At 42.0% G+C, this 14605-nt stretch overlaps 1 protein-coding gene and 1 non-coding gene across 5 annotated transcripts in view; one reads left to right on the top strand and one right to left on the bottom strand.

Moving 5' to 3' along the window:
* The window catches only part of LOC105489525 (chloride intracellular channel 5), a 137755-nt gene extending 124086 nt beyond the window's left edge, over positions 1-13669 (bottom strand). The window contains exon 1 of one of the 4 annotated variants that reach the window (XM_071096963.1): positions 13651-13669. Coding sequence is in view for 3 of the 4 variants with exons in the window: in XM_024795276.2 (XP_024651044.1) it covers positions 5872-5937 (66 nt within the window). In the remaining variant the exon portion in view is untranslated. Of the gene's footprint in view, positions 1-5871; positions 5939-7885; positions 8279-13650 lie in introns of those variants that run through there. The other 3 variants (XM_011754355.2, XM_024795276.2, XM_011754354.3) reach the window with 3 other exon arrangements.
* On the top strand, positions 11026-11132 carry LOC112428010 (U6 spliceosomal RNA). Its single transcript, XR_003019840.1, has one exon. It is a non-coding gene; the product is annotated as a U6 spliceosomal RNA (small nuclear RNA).
* Positions 13670-14605: the final 936 nt, after the last annotated feature.

The raw sequence follows: 14605 nt of genomic DNA, 5'->3' as shown, positions 1-14605 counted from the left end.
CTGACTTCTGCCTCAGGACTCTCCTTATTCCAACATGGTCACAGTGAATGCAGCCCTAATAGCAATGGCAAAAACAGCAGCAGCTCACATTTTATCTCACTAATCTTCCTTAAACCCACATAGCATGTACCCCAAAATGTTAGATTGTGAACTTATTTCATCAGAGAAGGTCAGACTGGATGACTTCTGGAAGCTTTTCCAAATAATAAATTCTATGGTTTTATGAATGTTGATCACATTTTATGGAAAAATAGACTTAATCTTAAAGCAAGTCACGCAACCAGTTTGTGGCAGACCTGGAATCCAGGTCTTCTTTCTTCCATATATTTTTTTTCATTTGCACAAATTTCTGGGGTATATGAGCAATTTTGTTACATGCATAGATTATGTAGTGGTAAAGTCAGGACTTTTAGGGTATCCATCATACTTTGAGTTCATTGATCTTCCCACTAAAGCACAAAGTCCGGCTATGAATCTTTCTAAACATAACCCAAATCAATCTCCTATTGTGTGTAGACACTTCCAGTTACTCTCACTACTTACAAGGGAGCAGATACCACTTACCTCCCATTCAAGGCCCCCTCCTTCTACTGTTGTTGGCTTTTTTGCTGTCCTGTTTCCAATTGCTCCTTCCATATACCACTTGCTTCAGCCAACCCCACGTACCCATAAGCCCTGAGCATCCTCATCTCCACACCTTTGCTGGACCTGACATGGTTGCTCACTTTTGGTCACCTCTGAATCCTGATCATTCTTCAAGACATAACTCAGGTCCCACCCTACCCAAAGCTGGGCCTGGAGGCACCATTTGGGCCACACTGGTCCCATCATATGCATGACTCATTTCATTCCTGTCCCTCATGTGCCACTGCTGCTTGTTTGCATTGCACTCCTCAGTGGCACCCTCATGAGCTGCTGGGAGCCCGTCTTCTTCTCTGATCTCCCCCAGCCCCCTTCAGCTTTCACAGAGCCTGGCACAGAGTAGGTGCTCTGTAAGTATTTTCATGTATTTATTGATTGATTATCTTTTATCCCCTAACTCCCTATATTCTTTATCTTACTATCTCCTTCATGCATTGCCATTTAAAATTATGTGTCACTCCTATATAATAAAAAATATACAAAGGAAGAAAAGAAAAATTACAAAAGAAAGGTCAAAAGCATTTCTTTCCTCCCTTTTCTGGTTTATCTGAGGTCAATGTGGAGTGATTCATGTGAACCAGCATATTGCCTCGGCCTCCTCCATCCTGTGAAATGCTTGTTTCAAGTAGGGACTGGACCATATTTTGTCCTTTTGATGCTCCACTGAGTAGTTCAGCCCTATTTACTTATGGTTTGCACCAGTGGTTCTCAGTCTTTGATGAGCTTCAGAATCACCAGCAGGTAGCTTTTTAAGCGTACAGATGCCTGGGCCTCACCCGACTCTCCTAAATCTGAATCTCTATAGGCAGGACCTGGGCAGGTACAAGTGAAGAAGACATGTGCAGTGACTCTTTCATGCCCCAAAGGCTGAGAACCACCAGCCTACCCATGGTTTACCTCCAGTGCTACAATAAAGGGGTTCCAAAGACTCTTCCAATGCCAGCAGAGCTAGAGAGAACTTCTAGAAGTTAACAACTCCATTTCTTTTTACAGGGAAGAACTCATTTCAGTTCAGACAGTAGGCTATTTATCTTATTTGTCCTTAAAGAATTTCACATCTCAGAACTAAGATACTTCTTGAAAGAAAAGACACGTTTCCAAAGCAGGTTGTCATTTAGGGAACTGGAAGAGAAATGTCCCTGACTGTTGGAGCTGACCCCTCAGAACACAAGCAGTGTTAGATTTAAGACACCCTGGGTAGAGAGAGCCCTTTACAGACCTACATCTTAGGAAACTCATGCTTAACCACTTTGCTTCTTTACTATCTCTAGTTCCTCCAGTCTTGATAACACATACAACTCAGGATGTGTTCTGGGTAATAGTTTTTTAATAGATACCACAGAGCAAGAGCCTACAACGTTTTCCTCGTAATACTGAGAGATAATATCTGTGCATGTGTGAGTATTTTTGATGAGAGCACCTATGGTTATGCATAGCTGAAAGGTTGTTGAGGAGGGGATAGGAAAATCTGCAAAGAGAACCAGGGATCCTCTTGAAAACAAAGAGGATCCTGTACCCTGTCCCGCTACCAGGAGCCTTGGGGAAGGAGTTATGTAGGAGCTTTCTTAGATGAGGGAGCAACTGACAGGAGGAATCAACTTCCCTTCAGTTTGAAGAATCCAATGGGTCAGGGATCTGTACCCAACCCGCAGTCAGGCCAACCACATTGCTCCAGACATGGGCTCTACTGGGCTCCAGCTTGCGGAGCAGCAGTCCAGTCAGAGGCAGTCAGATCCAGTGGTGGTTGCACTGTACTTCAGCTGCCATTGGTCTGCAGCAATGAGACAAACTGCTTGTGTTCTCAGGGGTCAGCTCCAACAATCGGGAACATTTCTCTTCCAGTTCCCTGACTGACCTGCTTTGGAAACTTATATTTTCTTTCAAGAAGTATCTTGGTTCTGAGATGTGAGATTCAGCCGGTAGGACTGAGCCTCTGACTTCTTGTACACATCAAGGGAGGGAGGCCCAAGGGCTTTACCTTTACTTATTGGGCTACATGGAGCCTACAGAGAAAGTCTTACTAATAACCCAGATCCATACTCAGCTCGAAATGCGCACACCAACTCCATGAGAGATGTGCTGCTGCTATTATCATTGCACTGGTTAAAAAAAAAAAAAAATCTGTGGTCCAGAGAGGTCAAGCAGCCCATCCTGGCCAACACACTGGTGAACCACAGCCTGACACCAAAGTCTCACTCTTCCACCACGTCTCTTGCCACTACTAACATGGGCCCAGCAGCTGACAACTCAAAGGGAACCAAGAATGAGAAGTTTTTGACCTAACTGACTGTCTAAATTGACAGACGCTTTGTCTTGCATGGAGGGGGCCAATAAACGCCCAAAGAGACAACACAAGTCATCAAGGAGGCAGGAGCTGATACTACTAGCAGTGGGCATCAGCCTCTGCAGACCCAGTTCTCACTCCCACCACCCTTTGGTGCACTTCAGATATGCATCATTCAACCCTTGAGGCTAGCACTCCAGGGACATGTTACCAGGAGAAGAAGCACTCACTGCCATAGCAGGGCAGGCAAATTTGTGTATTGCATTATTGACTACAGATCAAAACCTGGAGATAGTGGGAAAGAAAAACACAGTAGCTTAACATGATGAAGGGAACTTTAAAAACCTAGTGAGCTCATGCTTAGGCAAGCTGCCCAAGGTGACCAGGCAGTCACAGCAGCTCAGGGACATAGAGGCGACACCACAAGATCTGCTCCTATCTGTTCTGGAAGTCAGATGACCACACCACGAGTCACCACAACTTGTATTGCACCCTGCATCACTCAGAACCTTTTGGGCCACTCAATAAATGAAATAACTAGTCGTTTCCATCAGACAATTAGCAGGACTCTGTTTTACTTCCCGCATGCTGAATTGATGATTATTTGACTAGACCAACCCTATACACGATTGTTCTGGAGTCCTGTGGATAGGGCTTAATAGTTCGTCAGCATCTGTTAACTGGGCACCGATTGGATGCTAGATTTCTATCAACAACACTCCTGACTGTGATGCCCTGAGGCTGTTAGAAGTTCTGGACATTTAATCAGCATTAGCAAGGCCACCTATGTCAGCGGTGGCAGAAGCTGCCTATTATTGGACCTGCCTCCGATTATGACTCAGTGACTCTCCACCAGGGCTGCACACTGGGGTCACCTGAGAGTGGATATGAAAACACTGTTTCAGGGTCCTACACACAGAGACACTGATGTAATCGCCTTGGGGAGCAAACTGCCATCAGAAGTTTTAAAATCTCTCTCAATGGTTTGAATAGGTAGCGAAGGCTGAGAACCACTGGTTTCTGTTGAAACCTCAGTTCCTGGCGCAAGAGATATTCGTAACGAGTTTGTCTGTATCATAGTCACTTCTGGGGTCCTGGGGTGAGACTGGGAGTGGAGGAAGCAATGAAAATGGGTGGAATGCGTTGATCTAACCTACACAGCACATCCTGTGTTTGTCTTTTCAAATTGCTTTCTGTTTTGCTTTTACTTCCTTGCTCTATTTCTTTCAATAAACCACACTCACTGCCATTATCTGTAGCCTGTTGTCCTCCCCTTATGATCAAAGTCCAAGCTACATATGATCTCATTTACTCTCAAAATATCCCTGCAAGTGAGGAAGGAGCCAAGCCTTTGTTTCCCAAGGCAAATCAGGGACGTGCACATCCAGAAAGGTTCAGTCTGCCGTGGGACTCATAACATTATTCAAGTCAGTGTGTTTATAGCAATTTTCAACTTACAACGTGTTTTCACCTATATGCTCCCTTGGAATCCTCACAGCAAATCTGCAATGACAGTATATTCCTAACCAGAGTGACCACATGTCCTGATTTGCTCCCAAACTATCCCGGGTTATACCTGTGGCTCCAGCCTAATTATTGATATCATCCCCTTTTCACTCTCAAAAATGTCTAGGTTTGGACAATAAATTGTATGGTCTCCTTATTTATAAAATGCTCTTGTTTTAAGAGGGGGCCAGTGAGTCTCCTGAAAGTTAAATAATTTGTTAAGGGTCATTTAGCTAATTAGAAGCAGAGGCAAGACTTGAACTCACATACTGTCTCCAAATCCCTGCCCCATCCACAGGTATTACGGAACATTAGAATCAGAGTTGATGTGATCTAACATTTCTTATTGTAGAAACTAAAGATGTGGGGAAATAATCTCTTAAAAGCCACTGTTAGAATGTTCCCCAAAAGGGAAAACTTGGAGTACATAGCAGAAATGGGTTAGTCTCCTTGGAAGCATTCTGTGAACACATTAGAATGGATTAATAACGTAAATAATTGTCATCATGATGGCACTTGAAAGCTTAACTTCGTAAAATAATGTACTAGGCCTGACATAAAGGTGTTAGGAAAAGAGCAAGAAATTCAGAGTCTAAACTGTTAGATTTGAGGACTGGATCTGAATGCTATCTGCTGTCTACCTTTAGGCATTTCACCTACTCTCTGTGAGCACATGTATTGTTCAACAGAACAGGGGAAATCATCATTCTTAGTTCCCTGGGCTGTTATAAGAAGAGCAAACTGCAGCTCATCAAGTGCTCTGACAGCGAGTCTCATGAGGTCCCCATGAATCCAGTTTATTTGTTTTCTTTATCTCTCACATGAGTGAATCAAACCTTATAAAGTTGCTGAGGATCAAATGAGATAAGGTATTTGAACATACTTTTAATGTCCTAATATGCTGCAATCTTTCCGTCTTCTTATCATCGTTATCAGCAGTAGTAGTAAGAGATAATGACTATCAATTGACATGGGAGACAATTACATGTCCTTGTGAAACTCACTGGGTGACTGTGATTTAGAGTGGTACACCCAGTGGAAACAAGAGGTTGGGAGGTCCTTCCAAGGGGGTATTGAAAATGGCCAAGTCATGACTATAACTGGGTGGGACCCACCCTGCTTGGAAGTCTTCATAGAAACCAACCCACTCTGCCGTGCAGAAAGCGCTTCAGTTACCTGACACCATCAACAAGAAGGCCTTTTTTTTCATGGGGAATCATGTACTTCAGAGAAGCTCCAAACTTTGGAAAAGTGTGATTCTGTCCACAATGACATCACTTCCCTCAAATGACACAGTTCAGGTAAGGCCTGGGCAGCATCTTTATTTCACAATATTTCTAGCCTTTACTTGTGCCATTTACTTGTAAATGAGAATTGCTAACCTGAAGCTCAAAAAAAAAAAAATGGGGTTGAGGGAGGGGTCAAAACAACTTTCATACCTGATGTTTTGATCTCCCCATCAATCTGGTTTTTGAGGTAGCCATGAAGGCCTGCCTGGCTCTCATGGATTGATTTCCTTTAGGGAAAAAACAAATGATAACACAATCATTTTAGAATTCTTTGGGGAATGCTGCAAATTGTGCAGTAAGGTTTTTATATAAATGGAGAGACTCTCCAACACTGCCAACAAGAAAATTCCAAAGGTGCGGATAGAATCGGTCTCCACACCTAGGAGTGGGGCAAAGGGCTCCTTTGGCTCTAAAGAACCAATTTGTGTTTCAAATATCTTTCAGGAACTTGACACCTTGAAACTCCCTACTCTCAGGGAATCTGAGTAAGTCCTAGAATCGCTTTCTTCAAGGAGAGCAGCAAGACTCTGTTAAAGCTCTCCCTGTTCACTCCCTAGGCCCCAGGCCTGGATGATGGGGTTCAGAACACCCCCCCGCCGCTGCCCTAAGGTCCAACATTGGCCAGCATCAGATGAGACATGACCTCCTTTATTACCTGGGTCTGCCAATGGACCTGGAAATCCTGCCTGGGGCGGGGGTGGGGGAGTCCCAGAAACCAAAGGAGCAGACAGGGACCACAGTGGGAAGAGAACAGGCTGAAGAAAGCAAGTGTCACTAAATGTCAGGTGTAAGCTTGAAAAATAAACACAAAGAATGTAAAATTCAGCAGAAGAAATTTAGCACACCTTTGTGGTAGCCTGGGACAATGGAGACAGATCATGTACCAAGTGTAAAGTAAGTCACAGTTCATTTTTATATATTTTAGGAGTCAGAAAGTACCAAGGACCGTGGATTGTTATCACGGTATATGTAGATCTCATATTTTTTGCAAAACATCTATTTAATTAGCTTGTAGAAAGGGTTTTGGGGGCAAAATAACATTTTCCCAATTCCAGGGAATATTTACGCCTTTTAAATTCCGCCAGGAGGCCCCTGACAGGCGCCAGTGACTCTTCCCTTCTCAGAGATCTGCATATTTCTCGGGAAACTTTGCACTGGGAGAGTTTTCCCCCTTTGTGAAAGGTCTTGGCGCCCAGGCAGTCCCCGACTTCCCCTCCCCCAAGTCCTGGCGACTGTTTCTGCTCAGCCCTGGAGGCTACTCTCCCGCAGCCTCAGGTTTCCCTACTTCTGCATCGTCTGCACCAAGGGCTGATCAAATGTTTCTTTCTCCTTACACCGGCGGACCAGGAAACGGCGCCGCGGCCTCGCCTCCATCCTTCCTCCTACAGGTTGCAAATAAAGTACAGCAGCTCTGACATTAGGCAGTTTCTGTCCAGGTAGCAAGGCGACTTCATTTAAATTTGCACTGTGCTCCTTCATCCCTGTCTGCATCAGGTTGAACGATAGGCTCTCCGTACTACCAAACGCCTAACATTTCCTCGATACTGCCTTGAAAAATTATGATTATGACAAAAATAATAACGTAGGAGAACGGAGAGCTTGTTTTCTGCTTTGCAAGTCACCAAGCAAGAAAACACTTTTGTCTCCTTGGCTTTTATTTTAGGATCTCTGAGCAAAAGAGAGAAAGGGAATTTTACGAAATGTCATTTTCGCTTTGCCAAAGATAATTGTGTCAATAACGTTTCTCTCCCATCCCTCCCCTCCTCCCGTTTTAGAGGAAAGGTTCACGGGTCCAGCCAGGTTCTGCGGCATCCCGACACCTGGGGACATCTTTCAGGACCAGCCCGAATCGCGCCCGGGCAGGTCTCTGGACTCGGACTCCCAGCGGTGACAGCGGAGGCGGGGGCGGGGGTTGACAAACTGCAGGTCAACTCTCCGAGAAGATAGCCACCTGCCGGAACCTGCCTTCCTCCATTCCGCCCAGGAGCCTCGCAGCGGGGCGCTGGCCTGCGGAAAGGCCACGGGGGAGCGCAGGGCTCCGCGCCGCCCTCCTGGGAGGGTCCGAAGTCCAGTGCACCCCGCGCTCTGGTGCGTGAGCCCGGCGGGAGACGCGGCAGGTGCGGCAGGTGCGGCAGGTGCGCCGGGAGCCTGGACTCCGACCTACCTTCACGAAGAGCTCGATCTCGGGGTCCCTGTCGTCCCCGTTAGCTGTCGCCGAGTCTGTCATGCCGTTGGCGCCCGGGGCCACCGTCCCGGGCCGGGGAGGCGCCACCTCTGCAGCGCCCGGGCCAGCACTCTGCTCTCCTGCCGCTGCCCAGTGGGGCCCTTCTTCAGGGCGCTGCTTAATTTTTCACAAAACCATCTATTTCTCCAGCCCTGGCAGCAGGGTCTGAGAGATCAGTGTCCCAGGTGCTCACAAGAAAAGGAGCGAAGCCGGGAGGAGGTAGGGGGCCACGGTAAAAGCCGGGTTAAGGGGATGACAACAGGTCCTGGGAGCAACAAGTGCCGGGCTGCCCGGAGGTGTCACAGGATCCGCGACTGTCAGCGATCCCGCCGCCGCCAACGCGCCCAAAATAGCCGACGGCTGCAGGGCGGGGTCAGCCGGGCGGGGACGCAGCGGGGACACCCCGAGAGCTCCGGCCTGGGCCGGGCCACGGCCCCCGCCCCAAGACCCGGCAGGACAGGAGGCGGGGACAGAGCTGGCCCTGGCAAAGCCACATGTCCTGGGGGCTGATAATGAGGGGGAGGGAGAGAGAGTCGAGGAGAAGGGGAAGGGGAAGAGGAAGGGGAAAAGGGAAGGGGAAGGAAGAGAGGAGATGGCTCTCAAGTCTTCTGTTTCTTTAATAAAGCGTCAGCTCCTCCGAGTTACTCCACTACCAGCGTTACCCACTTGGAAAGCCCTTCCTGTCTTAGCGATGCTCAGAACCCCCACCAAAAGGGGCACTTGCCATCCTTGGCCTGAGCAAAAGGAGAGTAGGTTGCCGGGGAGGGGCAGGGCCGGGGTGGCGCCTGGAGCAGAGGGGTGAGTCAACCGGGTCAGGTTCGGCTCAGGGAAGGATCCATGCCTTTCAGCCTTCTGGGTTTGTTTATTTTTCTTCCCCTTTCTTTCATTTTCTTTCTATTTCTTCCTCTATTTTCTGATCTTACTTCATTCTTGTTCTCTTCTGGTTGTTTTAGTGAAGTAGGATGCAAACACAGAAAAGATGCACATACCTTAGGTGTATGCCTCAATGAATTTTCACAATTGAACCCACCCATGTAACCAGCGCCAGAAGAAGAATAAAATGTTAGCAACACCCTTTGAAGCTCTTCCTGCTCTCTCCTCTCTACATCTTTTCTCCCTTCTCTCCTGTCCCAGGATAACCATTATTCTGGCTTGTGACAGCATAGGATCATTTTGCCTGGAATGTTGGTGTCTGGCTTCTTTCACTCATTACTATGTTTGTGAGAGTCATCCATTGTGCTATGTGTAGCTGTGTATCATCCGTTTTCACTGACACACTTATTTATTCATTTTCTGTTGATGGACATTTGTGCAGTTGACTATCATGACTATTCTGTCATGAATATTCTATCAAACATCTTTTGGTTGGATTCACAGACACTTTTCTCTTGGATGTATACTTAGGAGTGGACTTGTTGAGTTGTAGTGTATGAGAATGCTCTCCTTATGTGTACACTGCCATAGGTTTTCTAAAGTGGTTGTACCAACAGACATTCCCACCCTTCATTTCTTTAAAAAATAGTTACTGAATCTTTTGCACCAGAATCTGGTGGAATTCTCTTTGTCTTCTTTGGCTTCTCTTTAATTAATCCTGTTTGTGCTCTGTCTTGCCTTACTAAAAACATGTATTTGTTTCATAGCTTTATAAAAAAATTCATTGCTTAATAAAAAATAAGTAATAATACTTATTATGTGCTAGACAAAAATGTTGAGCACTTTACATGTCTGAACTTGTATAATATTTACAAATAGCATAATGATCCCAATTTTACAAGTGGGGAAACTGAGACATGAATTATTTAAGTAACTTACCCCTAGTCATTCAGCTAGGAAATGGTGAAGTCAGGATTTAAACCCAGACAGACTTGAGCCTGTCCTCTCAACTGCTCTGTAAACTGCTTTTCTTAGTGCACACTATGGAAGTCACTTTGAGAAAATGAAGACATAGTTTTAACGGTCTTAACAGAGATCAAAATCCCTTTCAGAAGAATAGTTATATGAAAGGAAAACTAAGGCTGCCACATGAATTGGGAAGATGAAGGAGCTATACGAGCTGTCATGTAAAGATGCTATTTACCATGGTTGGGGTGAGGAGAGGAAAAGACTTCATGGAGCCAAAGGCATTTTAGCTGAATCTTCCTGAAAGGTCAGGCATCTGATAGGCAAAGAATAGGGAAAGGCGCCCTCACTACCCTTTATGGCAGGCTGTTTCTCCACAGACTCTAGTTGCAAATTCCTCCTTCCTGAAGAAAGCAGTCACCAAGCCTAACGTGCAACCCTCTTGGTACATTACAGCTTAATGAAGGTGATGTTTAATTGCTTTCCTCCTGCTTGGTTTCAGGCTTACATCACCAAAGCCTTTAGAGAAACGGTCACCTTCACAGTTGTACATTCTGAGCCAATGACTACATACTTTAGGGAAGGACCAAGGTTACAGAGGGAGACTGGTGCCTTCACTGCATGATGCACAGACTCAAAACATCCCTGCATTGAAGTGTGGGCAATATTCTTAATGGCAGTGTGGTAGTAGCAAACAAAATTATATGCATAAAATGCCTTGAGGGTTTTTGTTTTTTGTTTTAATGAAAAATGTGTTACACGTATTTTAGATCATTTCCTTGACTATGATCTAAACAACGTGTGGTATGATTTCCCTTTCCTTAATTCCAAACCTATCAGAGTTAACTTTCATTTTAACTTCTCCAAATACCTACTGCTATTAGAAAATTGGACAGATTCCTTTCAAGAACATTTTATAGGAAATATCTCCCATTTGGACATCCCTGCAGATAATTTATAGTTTTGATATTATAAAGCTTCATGCTGCAAAAAAAAGTTCTTCTTTGGTCATAAACTATTTCTGTGCATATTTTCTATTTTCAATTTCATATTATGCCTTAGAGCTCAAGATAAAAGGACTTTATTTTGTACCCTTTAATGTTAAAGAATAATTGGTTAGAGTCAGTTCCAGCTTTGTCCAGAGAAAAACACTATATGTCTACTTCCAGCCCATAGTTTCACAAATGTGGTGCAAGTTTTGAACAAATTTTTACCAGGAAAGTACTCTAAAAACATATTAAGTGCTCACTTTGGCAGCACATATTCTAAAACAGAAACCATACAGAGAAGATTGGCATGGCCCTAATAAAAGGGTGACATGCAAAACAGTGTAACATTCATATTTTTGTATGACTGTTGAAAGTGAAAACTATAACATATCTGATAGCATTTTTAATATATTTAGATTCAATAATATGACCACTGCAGCATAAAGGGTAAAGTGCAAGGAATTTATACAGTTGTAAGGTATATATACTTTAGTTGATATAGTAAACTCTAAGTAGCCTGAGAAAACCTAGGTGTGTGTATTGTAATCCCTAAAGAAACAGCTATATGAGTTATAAAACAAAAGTATAGTAAAAAAAGCCAACAGATAAGCTAAAATGGAATGAGAAGAAATTTTCAAATAATCTGAGAGGCAGAAAAGAGGAAGAGAATAGAAAACTGATAATAAAATGGTACACCTAAATATAACCATATTAATACTTAAGCTAAATATAAATGGTCTAAACACGTAAATTAAAAGCTGAAGATTGTTGGATTGGATAAAAAAGCAACAAGAAGATCCAACTACATGCTGTTACAGAATTCACTTCAAACACAATGTTATTGATAAATTAAAAGTAAAAGGATGGGAAAGCCCCTGCCATAAAAAGATTAATCAAAAGAAAACTAGCCTCTAAATTAATATAATTATTAGTAATATATAAACTTATATTAATGTAAGTCTATTAGACAAAATAGACTTCAGAAAAAGGAAATTATCAGGAATAGAGACCTTACATAATAATAATGACAAAACAGCCAGCTCACCAAGAAGATACAACAACCTTAAATGTGTATATACTTAATAACAGAGCTTCAATAATGATGAAACAATAGCTGATGGAACTGAAAGGATAAAGACAAATACAGAACTATAGTTATAGACTTCAATTCTCTTCTTTTAGTAATGTATAGCACAAGTAGACAAAAAAATCCATAAGAATATGGAATATAGAAAACCCAAACAACACTATCAAAAACCCTGACCTTATGAACATTTATGGAATATCCCACCCAAACAACAACATACTGTACACTATTTTCAAGTATATATGGAACATTTACCAAAACAGATCACATTCTGGGTCACAGAACAAACTTCATTATGTTTAAGATAATGAAATTATACAAAGCATGTTCTCTGACCATAGCAGAATCAATTAGATTAATAGCCAGAAAGATATCCAAAATGCTTCCAGTTATTTGGAAATTAAGCAACACACTTTGAGAAATTCATTGATCAACAAGGAAGTCTCAAGGATTATTTAAAAATATTTTGAATTGAATTCAAATGAGCATACAACATATCAAAATTTGTGAGATGCAGCTAAAGCAGTGCTTAGTAGAAAATTTATACATAAAACCCTTATTTTAGAAAATAATAAAGTTCTGAAATCTGTAATCTAAGCTTCCACTTTAAGAATCAAGAAAAAAGAATAGCCAGCTAAAACCAAAGCAAGCACAAGTAATAAAATGATAAATATAAAAACAGAAATTAATGAAATTGAAGAAAAAATAAAACAATAGAGAAGAGCAATAATATTAGAGGCTGGTTTTTATAAAAGATCAATATAGTTGATAAATTTCTCACTAGATTTACCAAAAAACTAGAGAGAGAAGATACATTATCAATGTTAGATATGAAAGATGGGATATCAACTATGAACTACACAGATATAAACAGATAAGGGAGTACTACAAATGACTCTCTGAACATAAATTAGACCATTTAGATAAAATGGATAAAAGACACAGACTAACAAAATTCACTCAATGAGAAGTAGATAACCTGAATAGTCCTATATTTATTAAGCATGTTAAATTCATAGTTGAAAGCCCTCCAAGAAAAGAAAACTACAGTCCCAGCTATCTTCATTAATGAATTCTACTAAACACTTTAGAAAGAATAACACCAATTCCATACAATCTCTTCCAGTAATGAGAAGAGGAGGAAGCAAAGGACTTGTATCCAGGATTTGTAAAGAATTTTTACAACTCAAAAAAGAAAAAAAAACCCAACTAAAAAAATAGGCAAAATATCTGAGCAGATGCTTTATCCTAGAAGACTTACCAATGGCAAACACATGAAAATATGCTCAACATTCTTCAGTAGAGAAATGCAAATTAAGAGATACCACAATATACCTATTCGGACGGTTAAAATCTGCATTCATGACAACCCCATGTGTGAGCAAGAATGCAGAGCAACTGGAACTCTCATACATTGATGGTAGGAATGCAAAATTGCACAGTCATTCTGGACAGCAGTTTGGCATTTTCATATAAAGTCAAATGTACACTTACTATATGGCTCACTTACCATCTCTTGGTATTATCCAAGAGAAATGAAAATTATGTTTACATAAAACCTTGGCACATACATTTTTTTACAAAAGTATTATTCATAATTGCCCCAAACTGGAAACATCCCCAAATATTCCTCAATGGGTAAATGAATAAATAAATGGTGATAACATTTATACAATGGTATATCACTTAGTGATAAAAACGAATGAACTATTAATTGGTGCAAAACACAGGTAAATTTCAAATGCCCCATACTAAGCGAAAAAGAAAAACAGTCTCAAAAGGTTACTTACTGTATGGTTTCATTTACATGCCATTCTAGAAAATAAAAAAATTATAGGGATGGAGAGAAGACCAGTGGCTGCCAGGGATGGGGATAGAGGAGGGTTTGATTACAAAGAGGCAGCTTTCAGCTGATAGAACTGCTTTGCATCCTGTTTGTGTTAGTGGTTACACACATCTCTGTATGTGTTAAAATATACATAACTACACACCAAAAAGGTGAATTTTCTGTATGCAAATGTTAAAAATGATCAAAATGCTTAAATAATTTCCAAAAAGGTAAAGCCATCGGATTCTATTGCCATACCCACTTTCCACACAGTCTTTGCTTCAAATCTGTAACATCAGACCTTGTCTTACCATTAATTTCAGAAATGTAAAACAGATTTGTATTTTATGAGATGTAGTGCTTCTAATTAAGCTGATCAATAAAATAAAGTGAACTTTCATTGAAATAACAAATAAAACAAAATAAATATATTTAGAGAGTGTATTTGTGTGTGTGTTATGAAATGACATGTACTGTAAAATAATGATGATGTTTATGGGGAGATTTTTCAGAAAATGCTCACCTTACCCACTGCTAGAGTGCAATCACATTATTAGTCACAAGTTCCAGCTTTTACCTACCTAGCAGTATTCAGTTGAAACCATTCACTATACCCAGGGTAGCAGCTATTTCCATGGGAATTAAACAATTTGCATTCTCTGCAGGGAATCTCCCAGACAATCTCAAGGACTTGAGGTTTAAGCAGGAAGATTTCGATGACAGCTTCAGAAAGACATTATGTCTTTGTGGGAGGACCACATGGGTGTAGATGAAGGGAGGTGAGACCTAGAGGGATCACACCTGCATGAGGTCACAGATTGGGCTATGAGGGGGATTGAGGTGAGTTGCTAGTTCTATTTCTTTATAACCTAAGGTGTCCTTGTGTATGGCCAACATGATCAATGATCTTGGCTCTC

This window comes from Macaca nemestrina, chromosome 5, assembly GCF_043159975.1.
Source record: "Macaca nemestrina isolate mMacNem1 chromosome 5, mMacNem.hap1, whole genome shotgun sequence".
Taxonomy (NCBI): domain Eukaryota; kingdom Metazoa; phylum Chordata; class Mammalia; order Primates; family Cercopithecidae; genus Macaca; species Macaca nemestrina.
Note: the sequence above shows the minus strand (reverse complement) of the source record. Positions and strands in the feature narration are given on the sequence as shown.